We start from the raw sequence: 17,278 nt of genomic DNA, 5'->3' as shown, positions 1-17,278 counted from the left end.
CAGTTGGCCTCAAAACAGCGCTTCGGAAACAGATGGGTGACGTCACGGATACTACATCCATATTTTATACAGTCTATGGATTGATGTACTTATTTATTTAATTCATTAAATGTATTTATTTTGATTAGTTATTATTATTATTATTATTATTATTATTATTATTATTATTATTATTATTAATAATAATAATTTTATTATCATTATCATAATTATTATTATTTTCATAATTACTTATTACTTATTAATTTGTGTTTATTGTTTGGTAATTTGTTTTCAGGTTTGCATGATGTAGTTTGTCACCTGAAGTTACAAACTCTGGTGCAGTAGGTGGCGGTATGTACCTTTTTAAGTTGGTTGCGATCCGCCAATAAATCGAGTGAAGAAGAAGGAGAACCAGTTGCCTAGAGACCCGAGGAAGTGTAGCGTCTGCTAGCATGCTAGGTGATCTGCTAACACATGGATTATACCAACAGACTGTATGATTATACCAATAGACTGTATGATTATACTTCATTAAGAGCAGATAAATGCCACCAAAAAGAAGAGGACCACTGCAACTCGTCCAGAGAGAAGTGGACGAATTAAGAAAACAGGTTTGAATGTCTCTTCTCTCCCTGCAGTGATGTTTTAACATGGAATGATATATAAACCAAGTTGATGACCAGATTGATTGTTGCAATTATTGATGTTAAGGTTCAAGTTACAGCCGCTCTGTATTAAGAGGCTTTTAACAGCCTTTTAAAAATGTCCACGTCTTAAACAGCTAAAGTTTGACTGAGTTTTGATCATCGTTTGCAAATTCACAGCAATAACAGAGGATGCTAAGTCATGTCTTACTCTAATTGTTTATAGTTCAGTTTAGTTAACCACTTAGCCTCCTACATTTATTTCAGGAAGCAAGGAGACAATTGCTAAAGCTGAGAATATCCTGAAACAGATCATATACTAGTTTAATTTTGATAATTTGTTCAGCCTCCTCTTGTGCTAACCAGCTGATGATGATAACTGTCAGCAGGGAGGGACACTAGATTGGTCAGTGTGACAACCACAATAATCAAAAACCAAGTGTTAATATTTGTAAGATGTATGATAACATTGTACATTGTTTAAGAAACAGCAGTGAGCCACTGTGCCAAACATGTGTTTAACTAAATATTCTCAGATGAGGATGGAATGTGTCTGAACTGTATGTTTCTTTCCACTATTACTTATTTTATTAATTTTACTGTATTGATTTTATTTTATTTTTTAGTATTTTTGTATAATCATGCCATTTATAATTTTACTATTGCTGTTGTTTTCTGTCTCTGTTATTCTGTGAAGCACTTTGGGCTGCATTTTTTTTTTTTTTTAAAGGTGCTTTATAAATAAAGTTGAGTTGAATTGAATCCAGAGATGTTCATTAAAAAAGGGTCCAGTTTTAAGGAAAGTCTAGACATGGCCCAGAGTTTGAACACAAGAAACGTGCAAATGCCAGATTTAACCATGCTCTAAAGGTGACATATCATGCAAAATTGACTTTTTAATGGTTCTTTACCTGAAATATGTGTCCCTGGCATGTCTACAAACCCCCCGAGAATGAAAAAAATCCATTCTGCCCCTGTTTTGATTTCTACACCTTTCTGTAAATGTGTGTGAAACGAGCCGTTTCAGACTTCCGTGTTTTTGTTCCGTAACAACAATATCCGGTCTGTCACGGAGTCAGAGCTCTGAGCTTGTTCAGCCCATAGACTGTATAAATAATACTGAATCCCTCCCCCGTTTTTCATTCCCTGCACAAATGTGTGCTAACAAGGAGCTTAGGAGGGAGGCATGCTAGTTGTAGGCTGTCTTAATAAACACAAAGGTCGGTTTTACTCTCCACGTCTGCAGATTTGAAGATCTAGTGGATGATTTTTATTTGTCATGGATAAGTGCTAGCGCTAATTAGCATAGCCACATAGCTATATGTTCGTAGCTGTAGCTGTAGCTGTAGCTGTAGCTGTAGCTGTAGCTGTAGCTGTAGCTGTAGCTGTAGCTGTATACCAAGACACACGTCGACATACTGACAAATAAAACAACAAGAAACACTAAATCTGTGACCAATCCTTCATAAAAGGTCCCGCTGCCTTTCTGGCAGAAGTCGGTTTTACTCCCCACGTCTGCAGATTTGAAGATCTAGTGGATGATTTTTATTTATCATGGATAAGTGCTAGCGCTAGTTAGCATAGCCACATAGCTACATGTTCGTAGCTGTGTACCAAGACACACGTCTACATACTGATAAATAAAACAACAAGCAACACTAAATCTGTGACCAATCGTTCAGAAAGGTCCTGCTACAGGCGCCTCTCCGTCAGGATCAGATTCAGAGGGTTGAAGTAACGCGATCTCTGAGCAGCCGTGTATATTCAGCCAACATGTAAACATTAGATCAACGTGCTGGAGAGCCGAGGCACATCCACTTCCGGAGGGGGCGTGGTCAGAGGGAAAACAGAGTGTTCTGATGAGGAATGAAGAAGAGGACTTTTCAGGCAGACCAAAATCTGATTTCAAAGTGTTTTTTTGAGCATAAACTTTAAAGACATGTTTTGGGGACCTCTTAGACCAATATATATTGATGAAAAAAGCGTGATATGTCCCCTTTAAAGGGGACACATGGTATTTTTCTTCTGTTGGAATCATTGGAGAATTGTCTCTTTTTGTTTTAATCACTGGGATTATTTGAACTATAGCTATCTTATCTTTGTTTTTTCTGTCTCTGTATTGTAATTAAATTTCTATTTGTATGCCCTTCTTTTCTGATATTGAACTATGGGTCTGAAATGAAGTATAAAGAAATAAATAAAAGAAAGAAAGACATTTTTTGAATACTTTCAGTATTGTTTTTATAAAATGCAGTAACAGAAAAAAGGACGTATGACTAAAAGTTCATTCATTGGTCTGTATTTGTTGCCCACAAGACATCCAGGATACATATTTAACTATTAATTATCTTTATCTAAACTTGAAAATCAGTGAGAGCAAAGCCCTCGTTTACAATGACGTCAAGCATATAAAAGAAACATTAAAATGCATGACAAGCAAATAAAAGATAAAACCTTAAAAGAATGATAATCATTTTAAAACAGACAACAATTAAAAATAATGTTAAAAACATTAAAACAGACAACAATTAAAAATAATGTTAAAAACATTAAAAAGTAATGTTAACACAAATTCAGTTAAAACAGGTACAATCAGAGGTTAAAAAGTCTAAAACTAATGACTTAATATGACTAAAAGAAACAAGTGCATTCATTTTAAGTGGTTTAATTCATCACTGATCATATACAAAAGCTCAACACAGTGATGTCAACAATCTTGTATTCACTGTTATTAAATGTCTCTGTCCTTTAATCCAGGTTGACAGTCTGGTGAAGGATGTGCGGAGTCACGATGGATCCAATGAGGAGGCATTTCGAAGGTAAATATCTGATATAGTCACATAACTGCTTCCTCTCTCATTTCGTTATAGTTGAGTGCTGACCCTCATCCAGACATGCTCTGTTATGGTGAGGTTTTACTGTACTTTGTATTCCTCTCCCATTTTCACCCTGTTAGAAGTTAATTTCAATCACCTTTTCAACTAATGCTTTGTGTTTGACGGTATTATAATTTACTTACAAAAAATGTTGAAACAGGTGTCAAGAGCTGCAGATATCAGCAGAGAAAACACAAAGGACGCTGAATAATCTGACCAAGGTGAGTGCTGTGTAATCAGTAAACTTTTTTGTTATGATACATCTACTTTGTAAGACGTTGAGTTGTGTATTTTACAGTTTCATTCTGAGATGATTAAATTGTAATTACCCAATGCAACTACTGGACATGCAATCAGTTGTTGGTACCCTGAAAGTTAAGAGACAGCAGTTAATTTATTTTGAGATATCTATTACCTGATGGAAAAAAAAACTAAGTTTTAAATTGTTGCTTGACTTTTGAGGCCGATGAGCTGGCTCCAGTTGGAAACTATGATCAGAGGAAGCAGGAGGAGGAGAGACGACTGCAGAATCTCCTGGAGCAGATAAACACCCTCTCTCTGGAACTGTCCCCACCAGGACCCAGTACTACTGCAGGGTCAGTCACATGTGGGTTCACTGCAAATAACAAACAATAAGATAATGTTCAACGTCTAACTTTTGTTTTTTCATTCACAGTGATGATTCAAAGGGTGATAGTGAGGATGATGATGAAGATAGTAGTGATGATGATGACGATGACGATGATGATGAGGAGAAGGAAGCTGGGAAACCACCCACTCAGTCAGAGCCTCGTCTCTACACTGTTCTCAGTGATTTCAAAGGAGAACAGGAGGGAGATCTGTCTGTGCAGGTGAAGTACTTCCTGTTTCAGAAACAGATACTTTAGCAGAGTCTAACATTCAGATCCCACACTCATACTCTGTCTTTTGATTACTGAAGGTAGGAAAGGAAACTTAAGGGTTTTGGAAGATGAGGTCTTTCTCCTTTTTCCTCACCTCTACCAAAATGTAATCTTACCTTGATGTCTATGAAAACGACTGCTTCAGTTTCCCCTATTTATTTCTTGCACTGCATTGTATTCTGCTATTTACAGTAGAGGGTGCTCTTACCCTGCAGATAATACATGGTTGTTGTTTTCTTTTGTTTCCAGAGAGGGGAGGTGTTGACAGTCATCAAGAGGACAGCAGATGGATGGTGGCTGTCTCAGGACAGCAAAGGCAACAGAGGAGTGGTTCCTAAAACCTACCTGAAGGTACACAACCTGCCTAAGCATCTGCATCAACGGTTTGACTTTTACCGTTCATTAAACAAGCATTTAACAGGCTCAGTACAACTATTTACTCAGTATTTCTCCAGCTTTTGCAGTATTTTTTACTATTTATTTATTAAATATCCCAATTTACATTTTAAAATATCATCATTAACTCCATTACTAACCATTTAAATCAATATTTAGTGCAATGGTGTTCTTTAATTCAGATCATGGTTCAATGAGGATAACTGACTCGTTTTTTATGAAAATTCATATTAAAACTTTTTCTATGTACATTGGAAGGTGATTGGGATGAAATATGTCACACAGTTGCAAAGAAACATTTAATTTTAAACATTTCTGACCCCTTTTAGCCACCACTTTGACTGCAGGGTCAAATTGACCCATGAACAGTATCTATGTCATATAAACATGCAGAATGTGTGACATTAACCATTTTCATTTGATATGTTGTTCATGCAATAAGCCAAGCAAACAAAGTTTCATAACGAAAAAATACTTTTAACATTTTATTTTAGAATTTTGAACTTTAAAATGGGTCAATTTGACCCGCTGCATAACAGGAGGGTTAAATGAATGTACCTGGAATGTGTTGCTGCTAAACAGTGGTATAAAAATAATCAATCCAATTAAATCCACTCTCTGTTCAGACTGGCACTGGTGTTGATGATGACAATGATGAAGATGATGAAGACGAAAATGATGAGGAGTCGGAGGACGAGCAAGATGATGATGATGAACTGACTGACGATGGAGCGAAAGAAAGGTTGGGTTCTTTTTAAGTTTTTTTGAAGTGGTCAAGACAACCTGTAACAGTGATTCTGGCTCAAATAAAAACAGCTTTTATATGTTTTCATTAATGTTCTACAGTGGTACTTCCAACTGGGGTCCTGTCAAAAAGGCTTTGACTGAGGTACATACCTGAAAACTACACAGCTACTTTAACTCATACAGATACTACTTTAAATTGAATTTACAGTTTAATTTGTTGATCATTTTCAACATGTGTGTATCTGTATGTGTGTGCGAGACAGATTGATGCCACAGATGTGCTCTCTGCCATGGGGGCTATACCATCAGGATTCAGACCATCAACTCTCAATAAACTGCTAGTGGAGGAAGGTCAGTATACACTCTGTCAGGCCCACACACACACACACACACACACACACACACACACACACACACACACACACACACACACACACACACACACACACACACACACACACACACACACATATATATATATACTGTATATGTTTTTTCCATTTTAACAATCAAAGGGAAGTAGAGGGAGGCAGAGCTATAGCATGATTACATAACAATTTGTTCTACCACTACTACAACCACCACTGTTGTCAGAATATGAGTGTACATAAACTCTTTACTCATGAACACAGTGGAATTAAAGGATATAACCATTTGTGTTTTTATTCTAGGTGAAACATACAGAGGAAGTCACTACATTCAGCCAAAACTCAGTGAATCCAAACTCTCCTTTTGCGACCTCTTCCTTGACCCAGACACTGGCCGGGTAAGACATCCACTTTGTGTATGCGGATGTTCAGTGTGTCAATAGTGTCAGTCAAGAGCATGCTGTCTCTAAAAAAGTTCATATGTATGTTCACTCATCAGTCTCTTGTTCTTTCATACAGGTTCGAGCTCGTCAGGTCCGGACATGTGCTTGTTTCTCTCTGTGGAGCTGCAGGATGATTCCCACTCCAGGCGTTGGAGTTCAGGTCCTCAGCAGACACATCCGCATCTGTGCCTTTGATGGAACTCAGGTAGGGTATTTCTGTTGTTATAAAGTGGCTGTTTTACTATGCTGTACTGCCATACTCAACCTGAGTCTGTGCAGTGAAACAAACACTTCACTTTTCACTCTCTGATTTAATCCGACTTTTCTGAATGAGCTGTTCTTGTGTGGTAGGTATTGAGTAATATCCACACTGTGAGGGCGACTTACAACTCCAAAAGCCCCAAGACCTGGACCTTTAATCCAAGGGTAAGTTTACAGCAGTATAAACATCAGCTTACACATGTTTGTTGTTTCTCTCTGCTGTCTTTTCAGTCACTACTACATTATGCAGTGTTTCAATTTGGCAAAATGACACCCAAACAAAACCATAGGACTCTACTAAATCTTGCTGATCTGTAATCTGTCTCGTTCCAGGTAGCAGGTATCCTACCCACTCTCCTGGATGGAGACTGTTTCCTACGCTGCAACTCTGCATCCCCTGACCTCGGTATCCTCTTTGAACTGGGAGTCACCTTTATAAGGAATGTAAGGACTTACACACATATAGATTCACACATCATTGTGATAAGGTAAAGTCAGTTCAAACTGAAAATGGAAAACCGCTGTTGCGACCCCTTTTTTTTGTTGATATTGAAGAGAAAAAAGCAGAGTTACTCTCTGCAGAACTAGCAGTAGGTAGAGAACAGCAGTGTCTGATCCGTCTGTGTGTGTTTTTAGTCAACAGGTGAGAGAGGAGACCTGAGCTGCGGCTGGGCTTTCCTCAAACTGACCGATGACTCTGGAAATCCAATTCCATACAGGTACACACAACAATGCAATCACAGACATGCAGTGCATTCAGTGCAAATAGTATCATAATTACAAAAATACTGACAGTTTTGTGCATGTACACTTTTCTATAAGGAGCCATAAACACCCTCTCATCATGTACATATTCATACATACAAACACTGTCTCATATTTTGCAAAATGCTCTAAAAAAACCTTCAATACTTCTAATCCAATGTGTGCAGGACCTATGATTTGCCAGTGAATGGGGGCACTCCCTATGAGAAGGATGTGGCAATGGAGGCGACAGTCACTCGAGGATGTAAGACAATCATCACTTGTCACATCAAGTCCAGTTACAAAGTGTCCATGCAGAGCAATTTAAGGGAAAGATGGCTGATGTGTGATTAAAGAAAGTAATAAAGAATGTGGAATACAGACACAAAAAAACTGAAGTCAGGAGCTTACAGTCAGTGTGTTTCCTCTCCTCTTAGCTCCAGCAGGTGTTTTCCAGCAGATGCTGCAAGCCAGGCGGCAGCCCAAACTCATTGTGAAGATGAAATCAGTCAACAACCGAACCAGAACACAGCTCAGGTGAGATCATCAGCACATGTAGTTGATTATGTAAGCTGATTTAGTAAAAACAAATGACTCCTTGATTAATTTTCTGACTTTTGTTTATGTGTGTATTGTGTAATGAAAAACATGTTTCCCTTTTCAGCCACCTCCCAGACACTCTGATGCACAGTCTGAACTGTGTCCACCTGCTGGCGATACACAGGCAGCTGCTGGCTGATGCCCTCCTATTGGACAGGCCAACCATGCAGAATGCAGGTAATACACACTTTAACTGTCTCTGATCCAAAATGTAGATGCTCATAGTTTATGGAAAGATGACTTTTACATTGAGTATGTCTCTGTTTCAGATCCAATATGCAGTCCTATACTTGCTACCTTCCCAAAGCTGTTAGACCAACCAGACCTGCTGGATGCTCTCAGGGTCAGTCATCATGGTCAAACACACCCACAGGAGCTTTTGTGAGAGATTAAATAGAAATCAGCAAAGCTTTCAGAATTCTGTGAAGTAGTTTTTTATCAACTCAAATTTGGCAGTTTTTTTTAACACTATGGAGTAGGAGTTATCAAATTCTACCAGCTGGAAGGTTACTCTTTCTGCCCGAATGTTCTCAAATATGTAAACGTTTTGATACCGACTGTCCAGATACCAAAACATATTTCCTTCTGAAAAAAGTGGCAAAATAGAAGCTTTTGAAACAGCTTTGAGAGTTAAAAAAGATAATGATTAAATTCTAGGATTACCATTTTTTTTAGCAGTCACTCTTCCCATTTTTTAGGTATCTGAAGAAAAATGTGAATTCCTTACAACCTGAGAATGATTGGATTTACTTGAAATAAAAAAGCAACAATAATTTTCTTTTTCTCAGAGTGCATGGCTGGGTGCTGAGACCACCATGACAAGGGCACAGAAGGTCAGTGAACTGAATTTGTGTGCACGTGCATGTGTGTGTGTGTTTATGTAATGCCAGTACAAACCTGTAGAGGGTGCTTGAAGTATTAGTAACCTGGTAGCTTCAGTACATTAAACTGTGTTTATGTGTGCACATATATATGCTGCATATTACATCAGGAGATGTGGATAAAAACATTATTTTCTCATCCCTGTCTCTTTTCAGAGAGACTTGTGCTATTTAAAACAGGAGTTCAGGAAAGTCTACATGTTCGCCTATTTCCTCCTCCACTCGCCTTCGCTGCCCTGCTATCGCTGGGCGGACCCGCCTTCAGAGGAGCAGCGGGCCAGAGTTATCTTCTCCACCCTGGAAGCTTTCAAACACAACCAGCAAACCGCCAGCCAATCAGGAGGGACAGAGCTCTTTATGGACCCCACACATCAGCACCTCGCCTTTGATGTCACAGAGTTAACCTTTGACCTCCTCCAAGTGGTGCGGTGACATCACATCTCTTGTAGAGGAGGTACAATTTGAAGTTTAGTGTTTTTATTTATTTAGAGAATACAAAGAAAATGCTTTACATCCCTTTGGTTTGTCGAAAATAGGAGAACTGTATAGAGTAACATTTTTGATTTGTTTTAAAAACTCACACAATATGGTTGGTGTTGTATACTTAAGAAACAATAAATTAGGGGTACAGCTAATAGTTGTTTTCATCTGCCATTGTTTTTCACAACTAAGCAATAAAACAGCTACAAATTCTTACACTGTTGGAAAATGGAACCAGTATTATGATATGTCTGTGCTATAAATGATCAGTACAAGTTAGAAGATGAGTCTGTTTTCAGTACTTTCAAACTTCCCCATCCTGGTTGTGGATCACTGTTGCAAACCAAGGGAGTAAATACAAAAAACAAACAGATTATATTGATCAGAGTGTGTACCCAGTGTAACATTGGAGTTGGATTGATTCTAAACAGGGCACACGGATTATACTCGTTAGCTGGATCAGTTCATCGTTGGTTCTGCTATTTTATTGGATTTGTGGACAATCATGAAAGTACAGACTTAAACTATAAAATGCAGGCTATTATACACATTACTTACCAACACATACAGAACATACAGGACTGCATGAACACACCTTTGGATTCATAGACACTGATTATTGCAAATAAGCCACATTTTATTGCCTGAATAGTTATATAATAATAGAAAAGAGGCTGAGTAAATGTAGTGAAGGTAAACATTATCATTAGAGCTCCACATTAAACGAAACCATGAGTCACTTTGCTGCTCTTAAAGTAAACACTAAGGAAGGATACAGTAACAAGGGATTACTTTGTACTGGTATTAAGACCATGTATGTGATCAAAGAACATACGTGACGCTGTGAGCAGGTGTGAAAGTCTTCTCTGTGGCCAAATGTTTTTCTATTTTTTAATAAACTTTGTTATAAAATAATTTCTTAACTTTTTTAAACACCTGTCATCTGACTGATCACAGAGCTGCCCCATTCTTCTCCACCCACTAGTTCAACATTTGTAATGTCTTTGTATGTGTGTGTAGTGTAAAGTTACAGAGCATAAGAGCAGTGTTCAGAGTTAATAATTGGCCTGCTGTTGTCTTTTTATAGCCAGGTATAAAAGAAGGAGAGCAGTGAGAGGCTGGACCAGTCTGGGTTCAGAGAGGCTGGATTATCCTTCAGTTGTGGTTTCACATCGATGGTAACAAGTATTATCAGGGTAAACGCTGATACAATATTAGTTAGATATCAGTTCATAAATCTGTAGGCATGTTTTAGATTTTTGAAATATGAGGTTTTATTTTTATAATAACTTAACTGGCAGTAAGTAAGATGTAGGGGGATCTTTGGACAGGAATAAAATATGTTAATCATAGATTTGTTTTCAGAAGTGTAAAATCACTGAAACCCTGAAAAAAAAAACAAAAAAAAACAAACAATACTTGTACTCCCCAAATGCCGGCATTTTTACAAAATAGAGCAGAGCACTGGATTACACAATTTTGTGTCATGTTTGAGGACCAACGAAAACCATTCATCTTTGAACACTCAGACTCTCACGTCCCAAGCCAAAGCATCTACCGATTACCATAAAACTCAACCACAACCTGACCAAGACTTAACCTCTGAACATCAAACAGACCAAACTGTCCCCCTTACCTCTTGACCTTAAGTCTTCCCAATTATGCACAAACACACACGAAACCATCCTTTGGTGTAGTGTTTGCTGGTGAATAATAACGCACATCCTGTATTTCCACATTCCAGTATTGTTGTCATGGTGACAGTGCCCGTGGTGACCGGAGAGCGTTGTGTAGTGTTAAAAAAAAATCTGTGTAACCATCAGGGCAGTGGTAATATGATATCTGTGAGCAATGCAACTTAATCAGGAGATGCCTGTTGAGTACTTCACTGTTCTGATGAATGAAGAATAAGTTGTACGCACGAGGCCACAAAAAGGAGTGTGAGTACGTCTCCTCTGAGCAGTGAACAAAACAATCAGAGTACACAGACACATTTCATACCTCATGGAGGTTTTCTATCCAATATGGATGGATAGTAATTTAGGTAACACATAAACTGAACTGCACTTAAGGAATCTATTGATTGCACACCGTTCACATGATGATGGTGCTGCAAAATTAAAAGAGCGACTGATTTTTAAAGGTTCAAGTTAAGCCAGTACTCTATTTTCTCACAGAATTCATAATTAAAAGCAACCTGCGATGAAAATAATCATATGCAATACTGTGTACCGTATATGCAGTGTTTTCCTGCAGTTTAGGCCTGCATAAGGTAATGACTTTATTTAATGTTTAGGCAGAACCAACTCAACTCAACTCAACTTTAGCACCTTTCATACATAAAAACATGCAGCCCAAAGTGCTTCCCAGAATAACAGAGAGACCGAAAATAACAGCAATGGTAAAATTATAATAGGCCTGGTTATAAATAAAATATTTAAAAATAAAATACAATCAATACAGTAAAATTAAAAAAATAAGTAATACTGGAAATAAAAGTTAAAAATAAGGTAGCTTTAACAAGATCAGGTGAATACAAGAAATAAATAGATCAATAAATAATTAAATATGATAAATAAATGTTAAAGCAATAATTAAAATAATAATAATTAAAATAATAATGCAGTCCAGGGCTAAAAATAAATTACTCCACATTAAAAGCTAGATTAAAAAGGTAAGTCTTAAGTTTACTTTTGAAAAAACATTAACAATTCAAGTTGGGCCAGTAATCTATTTCCTCACAGAATTCATATGCACTTCATAAGATATCAATTAAAGGCAACCTGCAATGCAAATAATCATATGCAACACTGTGTACAGCATATGCAGTGTTTTCCTGCAGTTTAGGCCTGCATAAGGTAATGACTTTATTTGATGTTTTGTAAGAACCAGGCTTATCACTGCAGCTAAATACAGTTCATTTACTTGAAGGCAACTTGAAAAGAGATCCATCACAAATCCCTGATTATTGATCATGATTGTGTGCAGAGGAATGATATTCAGCCACAGACAGAAAACCTCATTGTAAATGTAACTTCTATTATCACCTGGAAATTTTTGAGACGTTCTCACCCAGTTCTCATTGTGCTTGAGGTGGATCATTGTGTCTGAGAAGGAGGAAGAGAAGGGGGGGAGCAGAGCAGGTCAGGACCAGTTGAGCAGAAAATGGGAGTTTCCAGAGAAGATGGAAAGATGATCCAAGAGAGCAAGAAAAGTTTTTTTTCTTTTTCATCAGAAAAAAAACACAGTAGATCCATTACAAGATTCATCAAAGCAAATAAAGAAATTAAGACCAGAAGACTGCTCCAGGTAAACATGAAAATGTTCCAGTTTGAATCTTGTACAGTTTTAACCTGTATTTGTGGATGCAGCAACCAACTGTGTTCACAGACAAGAGTTTTTTGGAGGTGACTTTGAGCTCCTGCAGTGATTTCCACTACAGAGTAATGATCTGCATGTGTAAACATCAGTTTGAAAAATAATGTTTAGTGTTATCTTATCACTTCATGTGCTTTTCATGGATAACCCTTCTGATTTTCTCCCCAAACAATGTGGAGTTTGTTTCAAACTCCACATTTTCAAACACACATTCAGTAGATATGGAGTAAAAGAGGCATTTGTTAAAAGTTGTTCACCTGCTGACTTAACATCCAAATTCACTCTCTTTAGCTCTATTTTAGTCATCACTGACTTTAGATGCTTATCACTTTCCTTTTTTATCAGCTTGTAGCTAATTCTGTTTATTTGACATTTGAATTATTGGGAAATAAATAAGAATAAAATAAAGGGTTGTGGGCAATAAAACAAAAATAATACGCTGTAAGGTGAAAACCGTTCTGTAGGACTGAGCAGAAGAGTTACCGTTATACTCTCTGAGTTGACGACTGAAGGCCATTAAGCATGTACCCTTCATTCATTCCTCTCTGCTCAATAAGTAAGTTCACAACAGTGAGGATTACATTTCAGACGTGTCGTTTAATATTAGCGAAGCATTTGTGTTTGCCGGCACCCTGGAAGGTCAGAGGTCAGGTTCAGCTACAGAGCAGATCCCCTGGAGCTAGTTTGAATCCAGCAGAAGTGAAACCAGAGAGAACAAAAGGCTTGTACGTGGTTCCTAAAGGTAAGTCCTGAAAAATGTCAAATGATTCATTCTATGTTACACATAAAATGTGTTGTTTTGTCATTAAGGGCACAAAACACGGTGCATTCTTCATTATTGTTTGTGTATGAGAGTTAAGGTGTGTAACTACACCTGATGCTGACAAATAGCCATTGTAATTTGACAGAGCTGGCAGGGGTTCCCATGGAGGTGTGTGTGTGTGTGTGTGTGTGTGTGTGTGTGTGTGTGTGTGTGTGTGTGTGTGTGTGTGTGTGTGTGTGTGTGTGTGTGTGTGTGTGTGTGTGTGTGTGTGTGTGTGTGTGTGTGTGTGTGTGTGTGTGTGTGTGTGTGTGTCTTGAGGGTCATGGTCTGTAACCAGATCCACAGTGGAGGAGCTAGTCCAAGGTGTGTCTCTCTTAATGCTGGCCAAACAACCTGTTGGCAGCTAGTTGAGCATAACCCAGTTTCTCAGCATGTTTTTGTCTGGTGATAGTTTCAAGATCCATTCACATTTCATCAAATAAGAAGATTAAAAGCCATTCATTGTACCGTGGATAATTAACAAGCATTTAAATACATACTGTTGATACATTTTATACACTGTGGACTGACAATTAAATCCTCCCTGTGAGATGTTTTGGAGGTTGAAGACTTAATGACTGGTGGAGTTATTCTCTGGATTTGTTCTTTTTTTTTCACCTTTCTTGATAGGACAGCTGTAGAGAGACAGGAAATGTGGGGAGTAGAGAGCGGGTCCAACCAGCAACCTTTGCAACAAGGACTATAATAGCCTCTGTATATGGGGCGCACAATTAGACTGCAAGGCCACTGGCATCCCCCAAATCTCTGGATTTGTTATGAAATAAGACCCTCTGTTGAACAGCAATATAAAATGTAATTAGTTAAGATGTGTGAAATGCTGTCGATGATGGGGTGTATTGGGGTTTGACAGGTTTCAATTCAACTGTGTAATAGAGGAGTGTAGAAAGTGAACTCAACTGTTCTACTTCACAGAACAGTTCAATACGTTTTCATTTTAAAGCTGCATTTATCAGGGTTTTTTTTTACAGTATATTAATAAAAGTTCAGATGTGTATTGTAAAAGAGTAGCTCATAGGTTTGTGACTACCTATCTGTCAACAACTACACTGATAGGCATATATCTGGCATCAATAAACAACATGAAAATGTTCCTTGTGTTTTCTATGTGTACATACTGTATGCTAATATGTTACCCATAAAGCTTGTTTATTTATTCTTTATATTATTGGTTGTTTAGGCCAGTACAACAAGCCGTCAATACATCATTCACAATATGCCACCTATGATGTGAGTGCACCTCTGAAAATATTGCAAAGCACATTCCAAAAAAAAAAAAAAATGATGTTAATTTTCTTAACTATTGGCAATTAACTAATAAGAATATAGGCTCTCTGGTGTTGATCAGTAAACCTAACACTTCCTGTGAATATGTTGTCTTTAGAATGTGTAGATCAAGATATTCATCTCTGAAAATTACCTCTGAAGACAGATGAATACTTTGTCATGAGACTAAACCACATCAGAAAGCTCTTGAGTGGATACTAGGGGTGTGATTATTGAACTGCAGGAGGAGGTGCCTGGTAGATTTGCCCTCCAAATAAAACAGTGATTAAGTGCTTGTATGCTGCTGCCAACTAGTCCAGTTGCATTTTACATCTACCCATTTGATTCCTAGATCCACAGTGCATGGAGGAAACATTTGTATTATGAAAATATTTGACAGAATATAAACCTAGAAACAAAACAATGGTATCAGAAGGAACATATATAAAAAGAGAGATCACTGCACACCCATTCACATCAAATGTGGATAGAATATTTCCCATTGACAGATAAAAGTAGACCAAAGGCATTGTTTGGATACAGTATCTCGTTGATAAGAGTAGAGTAGACATGCAGTCATAGTGACCTCAGCATTTGAGCTTAAAATATGATGTCACTCCATCATTTGATCCTGTGTGGCACATATATGACACATTGTCGCAATCTTTAATGAATGAAACCCAGTCTGTAAAGAATCCTAATAAATTTAACCTTTGATCTTGGACTAAAATCTCATCAGTTTGTATGTTTACGTGGATGTCTTTAAAAACTTTTAGAAATATTCCTCAGTGCATTTTCAAGATATCACATTCACAGTGTTGTGCTTACTTACTTATTTGTAGCACCAGCCCCAAAATTGGTATGCATCATTGTCTGCTTCCTTCTGTTTTTCTTGGAAGTTTTAAGAGCAAATGTTATTGCTATAATAAACGCGAGCCTCTGGAAGTCTCACTTATGTCAGGTTGAATCCATTTAGAGTTTGTGGTGTTATTGAGCTTTAGCTTTGTAGCAGGAAGAGGGTCTCCTCCAAACACATTTCATTGACCTCAAGAGCAGCTAACAGCTGAACAGGTTGACTCAGGGTGTGTCAGCATCTCCAGAACAAAGCAAGTTTCTCTCTATGAACCACACATTCCCCCATTAGAGCAGGATGAAAGCTGCTCTCATTGAATGACTAACTGAACAACATGATAAGTCTGTGGCCTTTTAAAGTGAGCTGTGACAATGGCACAAATCACTCACATTTCATATGTAGCCAGCTCTAATTTTAAGGGCTGCTGTGTCATGAAACTTCTCAAATAGTAGGGGAGAACGGGGTTGGTTGTCACACTTTTTACTGTTTTGATGATTGCTCATCATCAAAACATCTTTCAATAGTCATTCCTACATTAAATTGAAGCTTAAGGTGTTGGCTTGAAATATGTATCCCTCTCATTTTCCAACTCATTGTGACAAAGAGGCAATTAATTATTAAAGACACTCTGACACCAACCCCATCACGGGGATGGTTGTCACACACTATGGGGTTGGTTGTCACAATGGTATTTTAATGGGAAAATCTTTTAAAAAAGGCAAGAAGGCAGAACTAAATTTGAAAGTTTAATTGCACTGACAAGTGATAGGCCTACATAACTTAATGCATTTTAACATAAAATGAGCAAGGAACATGAACAGGAAACACATCTTTAGGCCAGCCTACATAACAACATAAAGAACAAAACAAATAGGCCTAACAATAATGGCCTACTCAACTAGGCTACATGCAGTCACTGTCTGAGTTAATGATGGTAAATGTAGGGCCTGCGCACTCCAACTCATTTCACCATGCATGATTTTGCCAACATAGAGGTTGGTTGTTACATGTGACGACCAGCCCAAAAGAGAATGTGACGACCAACCCAAACTGGAATTTTTTGCTAGCATCAAGGCTAACAACCACCTAACAACTACTTAGCTAGCTAATAAAAATCTAAACTACAGCTTTCCCCTCACACTTTGTAAGGGTAACACTTGTTTTGTTATAAACCCATCGATTAAAAGCCTAGAAGAAAAATACTGAGGAGCTGAATATTTACAATTTGACATGAAAAACACAAAAAGTCGTCTCACCTCAAGTTCAGCTGTCTTACTCCAGAGAAAACTATGTAGGTGAGCTCTGATCCTAAATAGGTGAGATATAACGAGTGTGCCAACCAACCTGTGTGACAACCAACCCCGTTCTCCCCTCCAGTGATATGGTAAAATAGTGAACTGAATCACACAAAGAGTTAAATGTAATACTGAAGTGAATATGACTTAGAAAATATGTATATTATGATAGCTTGGCTACATTGTTTCCAGTACTTTGAAATGTAAGACTCACATAACTGAATTAATTATTAATGAAGGTCAAAAATAGTACAAATATGGCATATGTAAAATGAGAGTGTTTTTTAAAAAAAGACTCAGTCCTCATAACCACCACAGGTTTAAGTGTATATCATTTCAGTA

At 37.7% G+C, this 17,278-nt stretch overlaps 2 protein-coding genes across 6 annotated transcripts in view; one reads left to right on the top strand and one right to left on the bottom strand.

Moving 5' to 3' along the window:
• Positions 1-377, bottom strand: part of pank1a (pantothenate kinase 1a) — a 38,696-nt gene extending 38,319 nt beyond the window's left edge. The window contains exon 1 of the mRNA XM_034681339.1: positions 342-377. The gene's annotated coding sequence lies outside the window, so the exon portion shown is untranslated. The remainder of the gene's footprint in view (positions 1-341) is intronic.
• nphp1 (nephronophthisis 1) lies at positions 305-12,646 on the top strand. Of its 5 annotated transcripts, none has more exons than XM_034681335.1 (22): positions 305-593; positions 3,384-3,445; positions 3,663-3,723; positions 3,965-4,098; positions 4,179-4,353; positions 4,654-4,755; positions 5,427-5,542; positions 5,647-5,689; positions 5,811-5,898; positions 6,219-6,313; positions 6,435-6,563; positions 6,710-6,784; positions 6,953-7,063; positions 7,256-7,338; positions 7,552-7,628; positions 7,801-7,900; positions 8,028-8,140; positions 8,233-8,306; positions 8,752-8,796; positions 9,001-9,298; positions 10,412-10,415; positions 12,418-12,646. In XM_034681335.1, the coding sequence occupies exons 1-20, from the start codon at positions 528-530 to the stop codon at positions 9,274-9,276; spliced, it is 2,025 nt and encodes a 674-aa protein (XP_034537226.1). In that variant the 5' UTR covers positions 305-527; the 3' UTR covers positions 9,277-9,298; positions 10,412-10,415; positions 12,418-12,646. The 5 variants fall into 5 exon arrangements, 3 of the variants coding, with proteins under 3 accessions (XP_034537226.1, XP_034537225.1, XP_034537223.1); XR_004630950.1 differs by having other exon boundaries at positions 306-593; positions 10,412-10,502; XR_004630949.1 differs by having other exon boundaries at positions 306-593; positions 10,412-10,520.
• The last annotated feature ends 4,632 nt before the right edge of the window (positions 12,647-17,278 follow it).

This window comes from Notolabrus celidotus, chromosome 4, assembly GCF_009762535.1.
Source record: "Notolabrus celidotus isolate fNotCel1 chromosome 4, fNotCel1.pri, whole genome shotgun sequence".
NCBI classification, from domain to species: domain Eukaryota; kingdom Metazoa; phylum Chordata; class Actinopteri; order Labriformes; family Labridae; genus Notolabrus; species Notolabrus celidotus.
This window is presented reverse-complemented; position numbering and strand designations above follow the sequence as displayed.